Source organism: Myzus persicae, unplaced genomic scaffold (assembly GCF_001856785.1).
Source record: "Myzus persicae strain clone G006 unplaced genomic scaffold, MPER_G0061.0, whole genome shotgun sequence".
In the NCBI taxonomy this organism is placed as follows: domain Eukaryota; kingdom Metazoa; phylum Arthropoda; class Insecta; order Hemiptera; family Aphididae; genus Myzus; species Myzus persicae.
The window spans coordinates 3,097-23,661 of NW_019100805.1; the positions used below are offsets into that span (position 1 = coordinate 3,097).

The 20,565-nt window shown below is 28.3% G+C and overlaps 3 protein-coding genes and 1 pseudogene across 3 annotated transcripts; 2 read left to right on the plus strand and 2 right to left on the minus strand.

Moving 5' to 3' along the window:
• The first annotated feature begins 437 nt into the window (after positions 1 to 437).
• LOC111026198 lies at positions 438 to 1,500 on the plus strand. The gene is made up of 2 exons (XM_022304224.1): positions 438 to 765; positions 1,013 to 1,500. The coding sequence occupies exons 1-2, from the start codon at positions 438 to 440 to the stop codon at positions 1,498 to 1,500; spliced, it is 816 nt and encodes a 271-aa protein (XP_022159916.1).
• A 1,868-nt stretch (positions 1,501 to 3,368) lies between these two features.
• LOC111026199 (zinc finger MYM-type protein 1-like) lies at positions 3,369 to 8,333 on the plus strand. Its single transcript, XM_022304225.1, has 5 exons — positions 3,369 to 3,405; positions 4,881 to 4,943; positions 6,616 to 7,011; positions 7,196 to 7,644; positions 7,800 to 8,333. The coding sequence occupies exons 1-5, from the start codon at positions 3,369 to 3,371 to the stop codon at positions 8,331 to 8,333; spliced, it is 1,479 nt and encodes a 492-aa protein (XP_022159917.1).
• A 4,830-nt stretch (positions 8,334 to 13,163) lies between these two features.
• On the minus strand, positions 13,164 to 14,162 carry LOC111026200 (general transcription factor II-I repeat domain-containing protein 2-like). Its single transcript, XM_022304226.1, has one exon. The coding sequence runs from the start codon at positions 14,160 to 14,162 to the stop codon at positions 13,164 to 13,166; it is 999 nt and encodes a 332-aa protein (XP_022159918.1).
• A 59-nt stretch (positions 14,163 to 14,221) lies between these two features.
• On the minus strand, positions 14,222 to 17,303 carry LOC111026201 (annotated as a pseudogene).
• Between the last annotated feature and the right edge of the window lie 3,262 nt (positions 17,304 to 20,565).

The following is a 20,565-nucleotide window of genomic DNA, read 5'->3' on the forward strand; positions in this document are numbered from 1 at the left end:
AATCATATAATGATGAGGTAGCTTATTTTTTTATTATATTATATAATAATATAATATAAACTCTATGTTTTAATCCTCCAGTTAAGTATTTAAGCTCCTATATAGTTTGTAGTTATTTTATTCAATTATAAATTACATATTCTGGTTTCTAAGAACTTTTTTAATATAAAAATACAGTTTCAACACATTTTTTTTGTTATTATTTATTATGGTATGCCAATAACTGATTATTATAATTGTTAAATTTTAGTTATTGGCATGGGGCGCCAATAATTGATATTTTCAATAATATTAGTATTTAATTTATTGACACATCTATTAAAATGTTATTTAGTTATTATTTTATTAAAATTAAAATTAATATTAATTTTTAAAAACCATTTTTAAATTATAAATTGTTTATTTAATATTTTTTGAACATTTTTTTTCTAGTAAAAATGCCAAGAAAAAGAGAGAATTTTTCAAATGCCAATTTGGAAAGTGCAATAAATGCAGTTCTTAATGAAAGTCTGTCTAAAAAATCTGCTGCAGCAAAGTTTAAAGTATCTAGGTCAACATTACAGCACAGGCTAAAAAATCCTAATTGTAAAATTACTTGTGGACCTGCAACCGTACTGTCTAGTGAAGAAGAAACGGTACTTGAAAAGTGGATACTACAAAGCTGTAGAAAAGGATTTCCCCAACGAAAAGAGGATCTTCAACTAAGTGTAAAACAATTTTTAGACAAGAATCAACGTTCAAGTCCCTTCTTAAATAATTATCCAGGTAATTTATTTCAATCTAATATTATAAGATAATAAAATTATAACCCTAAGAAAACAATTTATAATAAAATAAATAATTGTGGATTTAACTACTTATTAATTTGAGTTTGTGGTATCTTTAATAATTATTTACTGATGTTTATTTTATAATTGTTAATAATTGCATATTATAATAGGTTTAGGTTAAGGTAGTACCTACCAATAAAAATAGTTTTTAATTATTTTATACAAAATGAATTCTACTATAGGTATTGGTTGGTATAAAGCATTCATGCGCCGTAATCCAAAATTATCTACCCGAACAAGTGAACATGTGACTGCAGCAAGTGTGGGTATAAGCGAAAAGGATATCAGAAAATGGTTTGATGATATTTACCAATATTTGGAAGAAGAAAACTTATGTGACATTTTAAATGACCCTTCAAGAGAATTTAACGGTGATGAAACCGGGTTTTCTTTATGTCTAAAAACAAAAACAGTATTGGCTCCCAAGGGTTCTAAGGACGTGTATGAAGTTGCTGTTTGGAATGCAAAAGAAAATTTAACTGTAATGTTCACTTTTAGTGCTGCAGGAGTTATGTGTCATCCAATGGTTGTATTCAACTATAAAAGAATACCTCAGGATATTGTAAATTCAGTACCTCCTTACTGGGGCATTGGACATTCTGAAAGTGGTTGGATGAAATCTGAAACTTTTTACGAATTTGTTGCAAATATATTTCATCCATTTTTGTAACTAAATAATATAAAATTACCAGTGATTTTATTTGTCGATGGATCCAAAGGTCATCTTACTTATGAGCTTAGTAAACTATGTACAGACTTCAAAATAATATTAATTTCCCTATATCCAAATTCAACAAGAATTCTACAACCAGCCGACGTTGCTGCATTCCGTCCTCTAAAAGAGGGTTGGAAAAGTGGAGTTTTTGAATGGCGAAAAAAAATTCTATAACTACTGCAGTAAACTAACCTTAAAAAAGATTTTGCTCCAATACTAGAAAAAGTAATTAACGAAACTATAAATCCAGATATTTTAAAAAACGGGTTTAAAGCATGTGGTCTTTTCCGTGGAATCCTAACAATATTAATTTTAATAAATGTCTTGGTAAAGATCAGGCTTTAGTTGAACCAGTTGATTTTACAAATAATTTACCAAATGAAATTTTGGACCTAAATGCATTTTGTGATGTTGTTGGTTCTGAAATTATAACAAAATTCAGTAATATTGACCATACTTCAAAAACAACCACTCTGTCTAAAGAATCTGAAGCATTATACAAATTGTACAAGTTGATAAAAAATAAAACTGAAAAGAAACATGAAGACCATATTGAAATTTATCCAAATAATGAAATAGATAATTTGCCTGATTTAGAAAAAAATCAAGATAGTATTGGAAAGATAAATATGTATAAAGAATTTTTATAAGACTGAAGGAAATTGTTTAAAACGTAATGACATTATAACTATTTCTTATACTGGCATTGAGTGTGAGATTTGTTCACACAGATACCGTTTAAAATGTTTAAGCTCTTCAGAATACTGTGATCTAGGTTTAAAAGAAACAGTTTAATTTATTTGTAATGCGTGTCAAAAAGATCTAAGTCAATAATGAAAACTAAAAGACTGAAGATTTAGATTATTATTTTAAACTGCATTTATGACATTCAAGTATTTATTTTTATCTCATTTTAAATTGATGTTAGGTAGGTACTTAATATTGTTTATAACTAAGAATTTGTTATTGTTTCTTTAATTATTTTTATTCACTGACGTAGGGATATACATATTATGTTATTATTACAAAAAAAGAAACTGATTGATTTTATGTTACTGTTTTTATTATTATATTATTAAAAAAAAAATTGTGATTGAATTTATTTTTCAATTTTATTATTATGCATAGGTACATATCATTAAAAAAAAAAATACATTGTAAATGTTTCAAAACAATAGTATTCTGATATAATGTGCTATTAAGTATAATATGCAATTAATTTAAATAGCTACCTTACAATAATAATTATAAAATGTGTTAAATTAATTTATTTGTTATTAAATTTGGATTTAGAAGGTACACCTTTAGCTTCACATTTTGTGGAATTATTCTTTTTTAAATATAATTTTAAATTATAATAGGTAAATATACCTTTCAAGTATATTTTTATTATTATATACTAATAAGCATGTACCTACCTACCTAGATAATATACCTCATTAACTAAATTAAATAAACAATTTAAAGAGGGTGCCAATAACTGAAATTTAGAAATCAATAACTGAATTATAGTGCCAATAACTGAAACTTTTGGTCATTTTATATAAAGGTATTAAAAACATATATAAATATTAAATGGATTTAAATTCTGATAGCAAATTATGATAGATTACAATATTTTGATTATTATCAAAGAGGTTACAAAGATACCAATCACAAATAAGTTAATGATAAAATGTTTTGAAACACAATTTTTGTTTAAGGTGCCAATAATTGTATACATTACCCTAACTACAATTTGTACATTTATAATATAAATTTGTTTTAATTATTGCAGTTCTGTAATATAATTTTACAAATGTACCGTTTTTATAGGTTTAAACATGGAAAACTCCAATGATGCTGCTGAAGATCCAAATGGTAAGCTTTATTTAAATTGTAATTGTGGTTCATTATAAGTATATCTTATGGGGACGTCGTCCCCGCTATGAGTGAGTCTCTGTCTTACACACACACACAATACAGGAACTAGATAACAATCTTACCTTTAGATTTTATAAGAGGTTAATTCGCACTAATTTTTAAACTAACGGAGCTACAAGTGTTCTGCTGAGCGTAAAATTTGCTATGGTACGCACTTGTAAGACGGAGACAACACATGCGGGTATCACGTCCTCTTAACAGTGATACTTTTATTTAATATTTACATAAAGTTAATATTTTCATACTCGAGGATAAGAACTCTTATTTACAAAAATCAATTGAATAAAATAATTTTTTAAATTCTAAATTCCATCAATTTATTTACAATAAAATTTATAAAACAAAAAAAAAACCAAATTGGTTTATTTTACCATCATATGTGTTTATAATTAAACAAGCAATATGTATTTCAGATTTGATCATATTATTATTTATTTTTAATTTTATTACATTATTGGTTTAATGTATATAGAAGTTCAAAAACAAACAATCAGACAACTAGTAACATTAAACGCTATAGGGAAAGGGAACAAAGAGAGTACTTGCACACCATAATGTTGATAGACAGTAACATCCAAGATAATCAAAGAACTCTGATGGTTCCACCACAATCAACTAACCAACAATTTGAAAAAAAATGAAATGCTCCCCATATCAACTAACGATGAATTAAATATTTTTAAAGAAGCTTTAACAGACGACAACACTTTATATAATCAAACTGTAAGTAATTGCAATAATTAGTAAATAAACATACTGTATAGTTATTTATTTGTGTGGTCTGTTGTATATATAATTATACCTAATTGTAGATATTATATCGTTTCTTTGATTCTATAAGTTAAATATGTACTTTTTAGGTAAATATGTTATCAAAAATTGGTGGCCATAACTATAAACAAGCAGTAAGGCGTATATTGAAAAAAATCATCACTGATGAGTATGCCAAATCATATATAGCTACACAGGGCACAAAGGAAAAATAATACCTTTCAACAAAACAATTTTGTCTTCTTTGCTTACAAGTAAGAAATTAAAATTTGTATTAACTGTATAGTAAGCTTGAAAACTAAAGCGACTCTGAATATTATTGAATTAGGTTATTATAATATTTATTATATTACAATGATAGAGAATAAACATTATCTTTTTGTAATATTTTATTTTTAAGAAAATTATTATAATAAGGGTTAACTATAAACTAACTAAAAAATTTAAACACTAATATCTTTTTTTAAAAATAAAATAGCTCTAGCTAAACACAGATGATATTATTTTTTTAAATTTTATAATGATTAATTGATACCTAAATTTCAATAATGTAATCGTAACTGGGATTGTTAATAATATGCATGATACCTATTAGTATTATTTAGAAATTATTTATAATTGTATTAATTTATTTATTTTAGAAGCAATACAGTCTTCTTCTAAATTTAATCAAACTTCGATCAAGGACATTGAAGTTGCCGCAAGTATATGGCTTTCAAAAGCGAGCGAAAGACTGAAGATGACCACAACAAATGATATTAATAACTAACTGATTTTTGGCAAATATTTTTTTTCAAGTGTTCAGCCAGGTCGGCCACTAAATGTTAACATTATACATTTTTTTTTTAACTACCTATCAAGGTTTATATAGTAAATAAATTGTATTTTTAAAATCCAAATCAAGTTGTTGATACTTTTAATTGTTAAAGTAATATTCAATACCTATTAGTAAGGACAGAGTTTCATAAGTTCATACTATTGGGAGTGTGGTAAGATGAAATGGACGTAATGAAGTACTTTAGATATACTTGGAACTTAAAATATAATTTAAGTTTAGAAGTTAAGATATTTAGGTTACTTGTGCAAGACAAAGATTTGGTATGTAAGAAAAGTTGTAGCTAGATGCATAGGCGCCGACTCCACGGGGGCAAAGGGGGCGATCGCCCCCGTACATTAATTTAACGGGGGCAAAAGTATTGTGTCGCCCCCGTGCCCCGTTGTGTACAATAATAATTACTTGGTTAAAATACCAGATTATAACATGAAAATATTCATTAGAACATCGACGATTGTATATTTGTATATTACCTAAATATGATCTATAAATACTATAGAACGCTCGACGCTCACTACTATTTGGTTTTATATTTTGTCTAAAAATACATCTGTCATTTCAATTTTTCCCGAAATACAGAGACAGAACTGATTTTATTAGCATTATAGTATATAAACTAAAAATGTTCAATTCAAATAATATTATTTATAAATTATAAACAAATATATTTATAGTTTCTACAATGATATACGTCATGTATCTAATCACCAACGCGTCGACACGTAGTCGACCAGACAGAAATTCATTGCGGCGATACAGTAGGCAAATAGACCGCAGCATAGTGATCCATAGTATCTCCTTTTTTGTATTGGTTTTTGATTATTCTATAGTATAATATCTAATATCTATTCGATTATTTTATTATTATTAATTACTGTTCCTACGAAGTGTACTATTCGAAGATTATCATCAGGGCTCGTAAGTTCATGCATCCGCATGTTTTTTCTGCTACACAGAAAAACATGCTATCTGAGATACAAATCCGTTTCATAACAGTTGTAACAATAATATAAAGTTTAATAGTGCATGTTTTTGCATGTTTTGGATGTTAAGTCATATTTGGCATATAGTCGATTTGTTAAGAGTTATTAGCGCATATTATTTCATGAAAACATTTTTTAGACAAATATTTGAAAAGTTTCTTGTTTCTTATTTATTTTCCCGTTTACAAAATAATGGTATTTCAGTACAGCAATAATAATAGTGAAATCAGATTTTAAAATAAATTTTAATATTCAATTTTTTAATTATATTTTTTTTAAACTTTTGTGCATTAAAAATAATAATAAAAGTAATTCTTCAACAAATAACAATTATGTCTATGTGGAAATATATACAAAAAAAAAATATCGAACTTAATTCAAACTTAATTAACAAACAAATCAATTCTAATAATAATAGTTCAACGTCAAGCGTTAATGTAAATTATGATAATCAAATTCAATCTGAAAATAATTTATCTACATCTAGTACATCAGATTTTTCAAAACAAAAAAAAAGAACATTTTTAACATCTTGGTTAAACAAATATGACTGATTAGAACATGATCAAATTAATGATAAAGCTTTTTGCAAATTATGTAAATCTATGAGTAGTAATAGCAACAATAATGTTTCTGTATTTATCTCGGAAGGCTTTAATAATTGGAAAAAAGCGGTGGAAAGGTTTAATATGCATGAACGTTCAGAATTGCACAAAACAAATATCGTTAAAAATTCTTTTATTAAAACAAATGCTAATGTATTTGCTCAAATTTCGGATAGTCATAAAAAATCTATGGAAGAATCAAGATTTGCTTTTGATAAAATATTATCTTCTATAGTTTTTTTGGCAAAACAAGCCGTAGCAATAAGAGGGCATACTGACGAATCTACAAATTTCAATCAGTTATTAAAACTTCGATCGGAAGATTCGACTGAATTACAAAACTGGTTAGGTAGAACTACTTATAAATGGATTTCCCATGATATAACAAATGAAATTCTTAGTATACTTTCAAGAGAAGTCATTAGAAACATTATTAAAAAAATAAAAGAGAATACATTCTATGCTATTTTATTAGACGAAACCAGTGACAGTGACATTACAGTAAAAGAACATTTCATTTTGTTTAAGAACAGTGGACAAAGAATCATTTGAAATAGAAGAATATTTTATAGGATTTTATGAAACACCTAAAACTGATTCTAATACTCTTTTCAATATTTTAAAAGATATTCTGTGTAGATTAGAGTTGAATATTCATAATATTAGAGGACAATGTTTTGACGGCGCTAGCAATGTTTCTGGGATTCACAAAGGAATGCAAGCTAAAACTAAAGAAATTGAACCCAAAGCATTATTTGTTCACTGTCAAGCTCATTCTTTAAATCTTGTTACCCAAGATAGTATGCGAAATGTAGAAAAAGCTAGAGATTTACTAAATTTTATAAGAGAATTAATTACATTTATCAAACAATCACCCAAGAGGCTATCTTGGTTCAAAATGTTACAAACAGAAGAGAACATGACTGCTCTAAGACCATTTTGTCCAACCAGGTGGACGTTACGATATTCTTCTTTGTTATCTGTTATGGATAACTACAATGAACTATTGACATTTTTGTCGGATTTTTTAAAACAATTAAAATCCTCAGATACTTATATTATGCTTAAAATAGTAATTAGTATTTTTAAACATATGGAAACAACAAATACAATATTACAAAGTCTTTATATTTTAAGCTTTCCGTACAAATTTTGAACACTTTGGAAGATATTATTTCAAATATGAGAGATGTATTTAATATTTTATGGGAATCTGCAAAAAACGAATGGTCAGATTTAAAGTTAGATCTACCGAAAGAATCTAGAAAACGAAAAATGCCTCTTAAATATGATAACGGTACAACCGAGTCCTTTTTATTTACACCTGAAAGTAAATATAACCAAATATATAAAGAAATTATTGACCATATACTATCTGGTTTACAACTAAGATTTAATTCTGAAGTTCGAATTTTTTTGAGTGATGTTGAAATGTTTTTTATTGATCCAAGTATATCACCACAATTAATTTGCGAATTTTATAAGGATGATTTAAATATTGATAAACTAAAACTGCACAGAGACATGTTTCATGATATAATTAAAGGCCAAGGCTTAAATGTATCATCATTTTCGGATGTTTTAAATATAGCTAAAGATAAACCACATTTGGTCATTCATTTAACCGAGCTAAAAAAATGCATTCAATTGTTGCGGGCCTTGACGCTCTAGGCACCCTATTCGCTATAATTAATATAGAATATATTGACCTTAACGTTATTACGGTCTTGAACTCCGTATATGTAATTAAAATATTATAATGATTAAATATTAATTAAATATTATAATGATGAATATGTACTATCTACACCTATCCATGTAATAAAACACTGGACAGGTACACGACTAGAAATCGTGGACACGATTCGCAATTCTAAGAATCGCTAATCGCTAATCTAAGAATTAGCAACAACAACCGAAACACACACACATACAAGTTGCACGCGCCGCTACATCAAAGGAACCGCCATCACTTATAAGGGAGCCCGTGGGACAGCCTGGGCAGATGTATCATAGCCACGGAGACCTGAGCAACTTATCGTCACACGCGCACACGTTATTATACTATTACTATATTTTCTGCTAAATAAACATAATTCTATAGTTCAATTTGGTACTTGTTGATTTGTCTCTAAAGCTTACGGCTTTTGGAGCCTTTGAGATTACGCACACAACATTTCTGGCGCAGTCGGTAGGATTTTCAAGGAGGCAAAACCATCAAAGGTCCATCGTTGACAAGAGGAATTGATCACTCTTCTTCATCAGCAACTCCGAAGGAAGGTTCCAAGCAAAACTAGTGCAGCAATTTCAAAAGGAACATGGTCATCAGCAAATACCGCTTTATTGTAAGTGAATAATTTATTAAATATTGTTACATAGACGTATGTACAATAGAGGCGTATGGAATTTATTTAAGGTAATCAAGTATAAATAGTAGTGTAGGTGTTAGAGTAGAACATATATAAAAGCCCATTCAGTCAATTATTAAAACCCATTGAAGTTATTATTGAAGTTATTGAAGATTATTATTGAAGTTATTGAAGTTATTATATTGAGATTATTATTGAAGTCATTGAGATTATTATTGAAACTATGAAGATTATTTTTGAAGCCTATTGAGATTATTATTATTGAAGATTTAACTATTGAGAGTTATTGTTATTATAAGATTATTATTAAAGAGTATTTATTGAGATTATTATTATGAGGTTTATTATTGAGAATTATTATTGAAGTATATTGAGATTATTACGAGAATTATTATTGAATATTATTAAAGGGTATATATACATATATTGAGAATTATTAATTGAAGTAATGAAGGGTGTATTGAATGAATATTAAAGGCATTTTATGGACAATAAAGAAAAAGATACATCTCCTTTGGAATTAGATAATCCATCGTATAACACAGAAAAAGATAAATCTAATCTTGAAAAAGAAATATTAAACGTTACACATAGGTTAATAAATTTCGACAGTCCAGATAAAACTAAAGTAAAAACTAAAAAAGAGAAACCTATTCTAACGAGAAGTAGTAGCTTAGATAATAAGTCAGGTAGAACAACACGTAGTATTATTAAGACAAGTATAATATAATTTATTACCAGTTATTTTTGTTGTCTTATCAGGTGTAGACATTGGACTCGGAGACTTACTTGTTTTATTGAAATTTAATTTTTTTTTTACAGCAGTGATAGTGCTTTGACAACTGTTAGATAATATATTTGAAGGTAATCTTGTCGGGAATAGCTGTATATCTGGAGAACTTGGAGTACCTATTGAAAACAATTTTTAAAGCTTAATTTTTATGTAACAGATCATTGTATATTATACAATTTTATTATAATATTATGCAATAATACCTATTACCTATAATGTATATCATAATGTCAAGAAACAATTAAATAGATTTATTTGCATTTGTATTTATAGTTTCCAGTTCATGAATTCGCTGAAAATTCGCTGAAAGTCCATTATTTCTTATGCGGGGGGCTGGGGAAACGTTTCCTCAGTCCCCCGCACTGAAAATCGTATTTTCCGGGGTATCCGATGTCAAACAAATTCTGAGTTTGGTCAAACAAATACAAACAAATGACGTACTCAATGTTGGGAAAATTGATATGTGGGGGGCTGGGGAAACTTACGTCGTTATTTTGCCGCCAGATCCACCGCGGCAGTGTGTGGGGACCTTAACGGAGATTGTGGTGGCCACACTTTTATAGTTCTATTATCCAAACATAACATTCGATCTTCACAAAAATGAATCGATCTTTTAAAATATCGGGGTCCAGGAGATCGATCCAAAAAATCGATTAATCGCATGAAAAAGATCAATCTTTTAAAAGATCGATTCAGATCGCCCATCAATAAATTTAGTATGTAGATTATTAGTTATTGAACTATAATTGGTATCACACATTAGTGTGTACCACTGTAGCAAATCCAGACTTATCTTTTTTTTAGTAAAATTACATTGTAGTATTATAATAACAGAAATCATTTTATTAACCATCAATCCGACTGTTACACTTTTCTTGCTAAAAGGTCTGATATCGAATACTGACTTTGAAACAACAACTGGAATCATATAGTATTGCGACGTGTTCTTTTTGATATAGACGATTTCTGCTGAGTATTTCTTAAAACGTATAAAAATAAATATAACAACTTAACAAAACATGAATCACGGATGTCATTAACGTTTATAATATGATCGTTACAACACATATTTGAAAACTGAGGTTATAACTTGATCAAGTTCTGTTATATTATATTAATCTGATTATATTAAAATTAGTATAAAAAACTAATGTGAACGTGAAATCAAATGAAATCAGAAATAAGAGGGGGGGGGGTTAATATACTTACCTGATCCGTTGAGCTTGTAAACTACATTTTAAACCTAGTATATTAAATTAAAACATGATGAGTTATTTCACTAGACAACAAGTTCACAAGATATAAAATGAAATACTAACACATTTAAGTCTATACATTCAATATTTATTTCGTAATGCGTGCACAAAATTTTTAAATATGATTAATGCATGTAAACTAACAAGTGGTATCATATGATTTAGACTGATTACAATCACAAACATGACCTGCTTTTACATATTCGTTTTTTACATTTTTTCATTTCCCTTACATAGTAAAACAAATATACATTAAGGATTCCATTTTGCATGTTCAACCCACGGTATGTTATCATTTGTCCATTTTTGTAAAACAGGTCCACAGAAAAAACATTCAACTATATCTCCTACTCCTGTATATCTGAAACCAGATTCAGATAATGTATATTTATTTTGACACGAAGTGGATGGAAAAGTATTATATGATTTTAATCTTGATAAAAAAATACCAATTCAGACAACAATCAAGTAACGAGCTTGAATTTATAAGTTTTTTAAATGATAAAAATAAATCACTTAGTTGTTTAGATAATTATCCAAAAATAAAAAAAATATTTATAAAATATAATACAAGCCTAACCTCTTCAGCAGCTGTTGAACGACTATTTTCTTTTCTTGGGCTTATTCATTCTCCATGTAGATCTAGTATGTCAGATGATATTTTCAAAAAATTAGTCTCTTTAAAAGGTAACCAGGAATTTATTTCAAAACATGGGATATAAATAATATAATTAAATATTTATATGAATCACCTACACTTTAAACATTTAATAAATAAGAAGTAAACATTGCTAATTTATAAATATATTTATTTTTTTTTATAACGTTTTCTTATTGTATACGTAATTTTTTTTATAGACTGTAAATCTTTTTGTCTATTATTAGTATTATTATTTTAAGCGTATCTAATGTTATTTGAAATTTTATTGTTAATGATCAATGCATACCGTATTATTATACACATATAAGCTATAATACTATATAAATTATATATGATAATCCAAGGTAAATTAAGAAATTAATAAAAATAAATAAATATATTAAGTATCTTGTATCTTATGGGTATCTCAGATACATGTATCTTGTATCTAGTATCTTTAAAAAATATTATAGTATCTTGTATCTTGTATTTAGATACTAGTTATAAATGTATCTTGTATCTTGTATTTAGATACATTTTTTTAGGTATCTTGCCCAGCAGTGATAATACATAAATACAGTTTGGGTTGTATCTGCAATGTAAGAAAACACAACTTCTCTAAACAACAAATCATTAATTACTGAATAATAAAAATAAACGAGTAACTTAAAAAAATTCAGATATAAAAAAACATATTATTTCGTAATTAATAAGTTGCTTATCAAATTCAAAAAAACAGTGTAACCAACGTGAATAGAAAAATATAGTTTTGTGTACACGGTAAATTTTTTCGTGTGAGCCGTAAATAGGTGGACACTGAGTGTCAAATCACCGTATTGTGTGGTACGGTAATTCTGAGTCGTTTAAGGGAAACATTCCCACTTGAACAAAAAAAAATTACCGTGGAAAAACTAACTGTGAATATACAAATAAATACTACTAACATTTTGAAAAAAAAGGTGTTTTCATTTGAAAAATATAAGTTTGTGCTGTCACAACACTTCTTAAATAGTATAACAAATATGAAGAATTTTAATAAAATCACAATTAAAGGAAAAAATGGGAGGGAGCATGTTTGAAAAATAATCCTGTACATCAGGGATGGCAAATAGGTTTTTTTCTACGTGCCAATTTATAACATAATTCAAAAAAAATTTTCAGCCGTGCCATAATTATTTTTATTAGCACAGCAAAATACAAATACAAAATATAAATGAAAAATTTATGATTATAATGTAGAAAATTATGTAAAAATGAAAATAATGTGAAAAAAATATTAAATTATTATTGTTTGTTAGAAATCTTTTGCTTCATATTGGTTGAAAGGTTTTTTATATCTGGTTGATATGATGTTGATTGCAAGGTAATACATGCTGCCGAATCTTCCTCCGTTAATCTGTTCCTAGCCTTTGAATGTGTATGATTTAATACAGAAAAAAGACTTTAGCAAGCATATGTTGAAGAAAAAATTGTTAACAATGAAATTGCTAATTTTTTGACAGAAGAAAAATTTTCTGGAATATTATTCCATACTTCTAATATTATGTTGTCAACGCCGCAATCTGTTTCTTCGTTGTGTATTCGATGACGTTCCAATTCTTCGATACGCTTTCGCATATTCACAAATTTATTTGTCCAAATTGGATTAGTTTGCAAATCGATTAACTGCATTTCTAAATTTTCTAATTCCATCCAATTAAGATAGTATTCATTAAAATCTTGCACATCGAATAAATCGGGATAATTAATAATTTTTATTAATTTTTCAATTTTCTTAAAATCATGAAACCTTTGTGAAAACTGTATTTTAATCAAACCAACAATATTTGAAAATTCATTGGTAAAATCCCAATTGCTTTGTTCAAAAATGTCCACTTCACCTAACATTTTTTTCACTTTTGGAAAGTATAGAAATTTTCCAGATTTGACATCGTTAATAAACATATCTATTTTCATTTCAAAACCTTTTATTAATCCAAACATGACTTCAATTGTTTTACCGCGTCCTTGTAACTTTTTATTCAAAGTGTTCAAATGTAATGTTAGATCTGTGAAAAACATCAATTTTACAAGCCACTCTGTATTATAAAGTTCTTTAAATTCAGTCTTATTATCATGTAAAAATAGGCGAATTTCGTCCAAACAATTTACAAATCGTTCTAATGATGTAGCCCGGCTTAGCCAGCGTACATTATTGCACAATAAAAGAGTATCATATTCACAGTTAACATCATTTAAAATTTTTTTAAATTGTCTTTTATGCATATCACGAGCAACTATAAAATTAATAATTTTATTAACTTGTTCTGACAATTCTTTTAAATCACTTGTGCCGACTTTGGAACACAACATTTGCTGGTGTATGATGCAGTGAAATCCAATTATTGGATGTCCAACATGCTTTTCAAATAACTTAACAAAACCTATTGATGCTCCAGTCATATTGGGTGCTCCATCCGTCGTAACAGAAATAATTTTTTTTAAATTTATGTTGAGTTTTTTTAATTCATCGACACAATATCACAAACATCTGTACCTCTTGTTCTTTCTGGTATATTAGCTAATTTTAAAAGTTCCTCACGCATTTCATTCACATTTGAAAAACGTGCAAAAATTGCTAATCTAGCAGATGACTTTATATCTGTTGTTTCGTCCAAACAAATCGAGAAGAAATCACAACTATTAATATCAGACTGAAGTTGATCAGAAATATTGACGGTCATTTTTAAAATTCTTTCTTTAATAGTATTTCTACTTAGTTGTAATTCTTGAATTCTCTGAAGTATCTTATCTTTATTATTAAAATCTTGGAATAAACTAGGAGCAGCTTTTAACATGACCGTTTTTAAAAACTCGCCCTCACAAAATGGTTTTGAGTGTTTGGCAATTAAATGAGAAATTTCAAAACTTGCTTCAGTGACATTATTAGAAGTTTTTACGAATTTACCAAACAAATTAGATTGGTTTTCAATTACCTTCAAGCGTTGAGAAATAACTTCTTTCCTTTCAGTAATATTTAACTCTGAAATTTCTTTGTGGTTTGTTTCAAAATGTCGTTTGATAGAAGATGTCCGAGATACAATAATTTCAGAGCACAGACCGCATCGACTTTTATCTCCATATTTAATAAAATCATATNAAAACCATATTCAATTGTCCATGATGGTATACAATTTCGAACATCCTGTAATTTTTGTTTTTTTGCATGTGACATTTTAAATAAAAATTAATATAATAACGTAAAATTCGCACACGATGTATTCTCTCAATACACGAACGAGAACTGATTACCTATATACGAGTAATATTAACTTGTCCACACACTTCTAGTAATCTAGTGTTCCACTATATTACAACATATAAATTATATTTTATAATAATAAAGATAAGATATCTGAGCCGTCGTAGTTCTGTACTAAATACTATTAAATAAAAAAAAGATAAGATAACAATACCTCGTTGTGAAATATATATTATTAATATACATAAATATGGACAAATGAAAGTTTTTCGAGTGCCATCGAAAATCTCACGCGTGCCATCTATTTGCCATCCCTGCTGTACATCATTAAACTTACTAAGATTCGTTTTAGCTCAGAATTTGGTTCAAGAGCATTTAACTCATCAATTGTCATCACGGGAATCTTCAAATTAGAGTAATCAATAACATTTTCTGATATATTTGAAATGTTTTGTAGACGCGAGTTGTCATTAAGATTTGTCAACAGTTCTTGGTTTTTAATTGAATCAACCTTCATAATTCCTATAACTTTTTGAATAGCAGATATTTGATTTGAAACTATAAAAAAAATATTTACAAAATAATACATTTTACATGGTTAAATAATATATATTACATAATTATTTACATAATAGATTAACAAAATAAATATTAATGATTTATTGAACTAATTATGATTTTAACTTACCTTTCATCAAAACATGACCAATATTTTGTATAACATTCATTATTTCAAATATTGTACAAGCTTGTGAATTTTGGTTTCCATTGTCTTCAACTACATTTTCCAATTCACATGACTGATGTAATGGACTTGAAGTTAACTGGAGACAATGTGTCGTTATGAATTTCATTTACACATCACACATGAATCAATTACCTATGTTAAATTTACCTAAAAATTAATGAATAAATATTATATATTACTTATACATAAAACCAAAACATCATATTAATATTAAAAAATAAATAACTTGATGGAGCCGGAACATTATCTATAAGCATTGAAAACATAGATTGACTTTGATTGTCACTTTCATAAGAATAATTTATTAGATTATCTGAAAAATGCATGTTTTTTTTCTTATGAACTACAGCTGTAATATTTTCTTCATTTTCAAAGGATTCATCAAAGTGCTGCTTCTTATGTTTTCTTTCGCGTTGTACGTTAACATCTTCTGTTTCTGTTGAATTGGTTATACAAAAATAGGCAGTTTCATTTTTGCTTCTTTGTAATCATCTTGTAACGATGGTGACATCGTCACTTATACTTTGTCACCCATGTCCTATATACGTATAGCCTACATATATACAATATACATGTACAAATATATTATTATATACCTTATAAGCATAATATATAGAATATGCTGACTAGATATATTGAGCCCCTCCTGCTATGATACCATTGTAAGGCTACGGCCAAATGCGAATATTATGCAAGGGTACGGCAGTTCTCCGTTCTTCGAGACACCGTCACGTGAATAGGAACTCCGGGCTGCCAATAAATTAGTTGTAAGTAAATTAAATGTAATTAAATTATATTTTAATAACAGTTTAAATCAATCTGTATTCATTTGTAACTATAAGATCCCAACATTCCTGCTCCCGAGCTACGGATAAATATATTCAAAGGATACACAACTCCTCCCTGAATATCTTTTATTTAACTGGTCTTCCCCGACCACGTTACAATCTAAATGATATAAATAAAAATGGATAATTTATGAATACTTATATATTCATATTATTTTGAATTAAAACAATTATATTAATGAAATATTAACTTACCAAAAAATTTTCGTGGAATACAGAAATGTGTTAACCATACATTTGTAGGATTTTTTTTTTAACAGATCATTTCAATGCATTTTTACTTCCCGGCCACTGACATTTAAATTGTTGTGTAACATCATCAGTCAAAACCCAATTACATAAAACAACTTCCGCTGATTGGTCTTCCAAAAACTCAACGATAACAAATGTATATTTTCCCAAGTTGTCTGTGGTAGCCATATATTGGGCTCTTAAATTAGAATCTAAAATTGAAATAATATTTAGTTTGATCTCGAGTTTGATTTACATTTTGAACAACAATCACATTTATATTATAGGTAAACTAAGTAATTTAATATACATATTTTAAAAAATTGATAAGTTTTAATTTTACCTGTAATATTGAGAACCGTGCAGCATGATTTTACCCAATCTTTTTTAACATCTGCATATTTTTCTGCTTGCTTAACAGATTTCTGTAATGGAAAAAATAATAATTCATATTCTTTATTTTGCACTATGGGTGAATAATTTTCTTGAACTAATCAAATACATGATATAGTCATAACATTACCATTGCTCAAGGCCGGAATGGCATAAAACTTATTTAAATTATTCATTCTAAAAGGAAAAAATATATTAATTGACTGCGTAAATATAATTATTAAAATATTACACAGTTAACTGGACACATGAAGCAAACACAGACAAAAAAATATGTCTCTAAAATGTCTTCAGATGAAGGGAAATAGCATGCTTTATACTTCACATCACTTAAATGATACAATTTTAAATCTGAGGATATATTTTTGCATTCCATGGAACCAACTGATATTGAAGAGCATGGTTGGTCGTATAAAGGTACTAAATCATCAAATCTTGAACAAACTAAGAATATTTCACCATTTATGCTTAAAATATTTTTTACAGTGCATACTATGTTACTAGAAATTATAACACAATTATCCTTTTTTGTGCTTCTACGTTTCTTATTTGAAATTCTTATGGTATAATTTTCAGTTATGATAGTAGAGTACTGTACAACGGACTCATTAAATATACTATTGGGTAAAGCTTCTTCACAATGATATCCATCCATAAAAGGGTAGTTAATATAGTGTTGAGAATTTGAAGTACAATTTTTATACTCTTCGTTTATGCGATTGTACAATTGTACTAAAGGTGCACGCCCAGGTCAAACAATTCTTTTTAAATGCTGCAAATAGTTTTCATAAGGAAATGATGAAAATGAATCCAAAACACCATATTTTTTAGCATCGTCTGGTAGATGTATAATTGAATGAATATTGTAGGAAACATTTATTCGCCCATAAATAATACAGAATGTTTTTAAAAATGTTTTGTTAGAGCTTTCACAAAATCATTTTGTGAAAATACTGTCTTAGGACATCCTAAGATACGCATGGCTATATGTAAAGTCATAAAATTATTATAAACAGGAATGGTTACAATATTTTGAAAGATAAAAGGGCCAGTATATATTAAAATTTGTCGTAGCTCTGTAGCTTTAAATGTATTATAATTATTTATATCAGTTGGATAGCGTGCAAAATCTGTACTCAACCATTTTTAAATAGTTTTTATTCTACTATTTACAGATATAATTTGATCATAAGATAAACGAGTTGAACCACAAGAACCACTACGGGTGCCTCTGATAAAGAATCTTAATATTTTTTTTCATTATATCTAGGCAACATAAGTGCATGTAATCCAAAGGAATACAAGATACAAGTCCCTAACCAGGAATACTTATATGGTCTTCTTTCAGCTGTATCATTTAGAAAACATATATTATCTGAAGTTTTATTACGGTATGAAAAGGATAAAACACCACATAAAATTGGCCAGAATGAACTTCCTCGTTTGTCAATAGGTAAACCATCAATGTCAAACCATAGTTCAAAAATAGATAGTTGTCCCAATTCGTTATTAATTTTATATAAATGATTTAACCCTTTAACCAAACCAAAATGAATATATTCTCCATTAGCTATAGAACTAATTTTTACTTGACCCGACGCAGGAGTTGATAATAATTTCCTTTAATCAAATGGTAGATCTTTAAGGCATTCTATGTTATCCACAGATTTAAGAAGTTTTAATGCTCTGCATTTATGTGTTTTGAATTTTGTTCCCGAGGTCAGTTATAGTCCTTCTAAATTTTCACTGTGGTTTTCCAAAGACCTCAAATCTATAGTTATTTCTAAAAAACGGGTGCATGCCAAATATAAAGTTTCCCGTTGTCCCAGAGATTATAACAAGTTTTCTAATCTCTGGGCACGCTATAAATATGAATACAAAAGTTGCTATAAATAGTTCATAGCTCAAACTGAGTGTAAGCTAAAAAACAATCCTCGGTCTTTTTGAGACTTTGTCCGGAAAAATAAATCCAGTGATGGGATCCCATATACAGTTAATTTTGATAAAAAGATTTGTTCTGGCCGTGAATCAGTTTCTAGCCTCTTCTCTTCTTATTTTAGTACCATTTATGCCACTTCCTCTTCCAGCCAAACTCCTGATATTTCCTTTTCTCATTTTAACCTATAAAGTAATTTTTTTTACCACTAATGATGTCAAACTAGGTTTGTCTATGTTAAAAACTTCTAAGTCGGTTGGTTCCTTTATAGTTGATATTTCGTCGATATCCCTCGCCACGGGTACCGTCCCATCTATGTTTAAGATTAGCTCAGTCACGTCTGTATATAAGACTGGTGATAAAACTGATGTAAACAATTATAGGCCTATAACTATCCAAAATCATATTGCCAAAATCTTTGAGTTGCTTGTCCTGAAGAGTATTCAGCCATCAGTGAATTTTATCTTAGTTGATGAACAATACGGTTTTAAACCTAGTCATTCTGCTACTATGAATCTTATGTTTTTCATAATTTCATATTGGAGGCCTTTGAAAACCGAAGTCAGGTGGACGTTATTTTTACGAATTTCTCCAAAGCGTTTGATCGTATAGGCTATAAAATACTAATTGAAGTTCTATATGAAGCTGGATTTGGGGAGCCCATTCTTTCTTGGTTCAAATCTTATTTATCTGATAATGTCCAAAGTGTATCAGTCTTAAGTTGTAAATCTGAAGCAGTCTTATCCCCCTTGTTGTTTTCTCTATTGGTTAATGGTCTAAAACAGGTTATCTCTGATTCTATTTTCCTTATTTTTGCTGACGATTTGAAAATCTTCCGGATAATTGAGTCAGTAACTGATCGTGTAACCCTCCAGAAAGAGCTAGATCCTCTTGTTTTGTGGTTCAATTCTGTGGGACTAAGCTTCAATGTAGGTAAATGTCACTCTATGTATTTTGCCCGTAGTAGAAATATTATTCACTACACGTACTTGATAAACGGGTCAAGCATTAATATTGTTAATATGAAGAAAGACTTGGGTATTTTTTTATGTCCAAATCTCGATTTTCATTACCATATTGAGGCTGTTTTCTGTCGTGCATTAAAGATGTTCGGCTTTGTCATATGCACTTCTAAAGAATTTAGGCTCTCTAGTTCTCTCAAAGCTTTATATTGCTCCCTTGTACCACGTCTTAGTATATTCTTCCATTCTGCAGGACGCTTTTACGGCAGCAGACTCTTCTTGCATTGAGGGGGTCCAGAGGCGTTTTTGTTCTTCGGCGTCATTTATTTTGCAAATTCCACATCCACCACATGATTATTGGCCAGTGATGAATAAACTCGGACTCTTGTCCTTGGCAGATAGAAGAGTTGATGCTAACTTGGTATTTTTGCATAAGCTGATTGATTGTGGATGCTCCCTCTCTCCTTTCTCTAATTAATTTTAAAG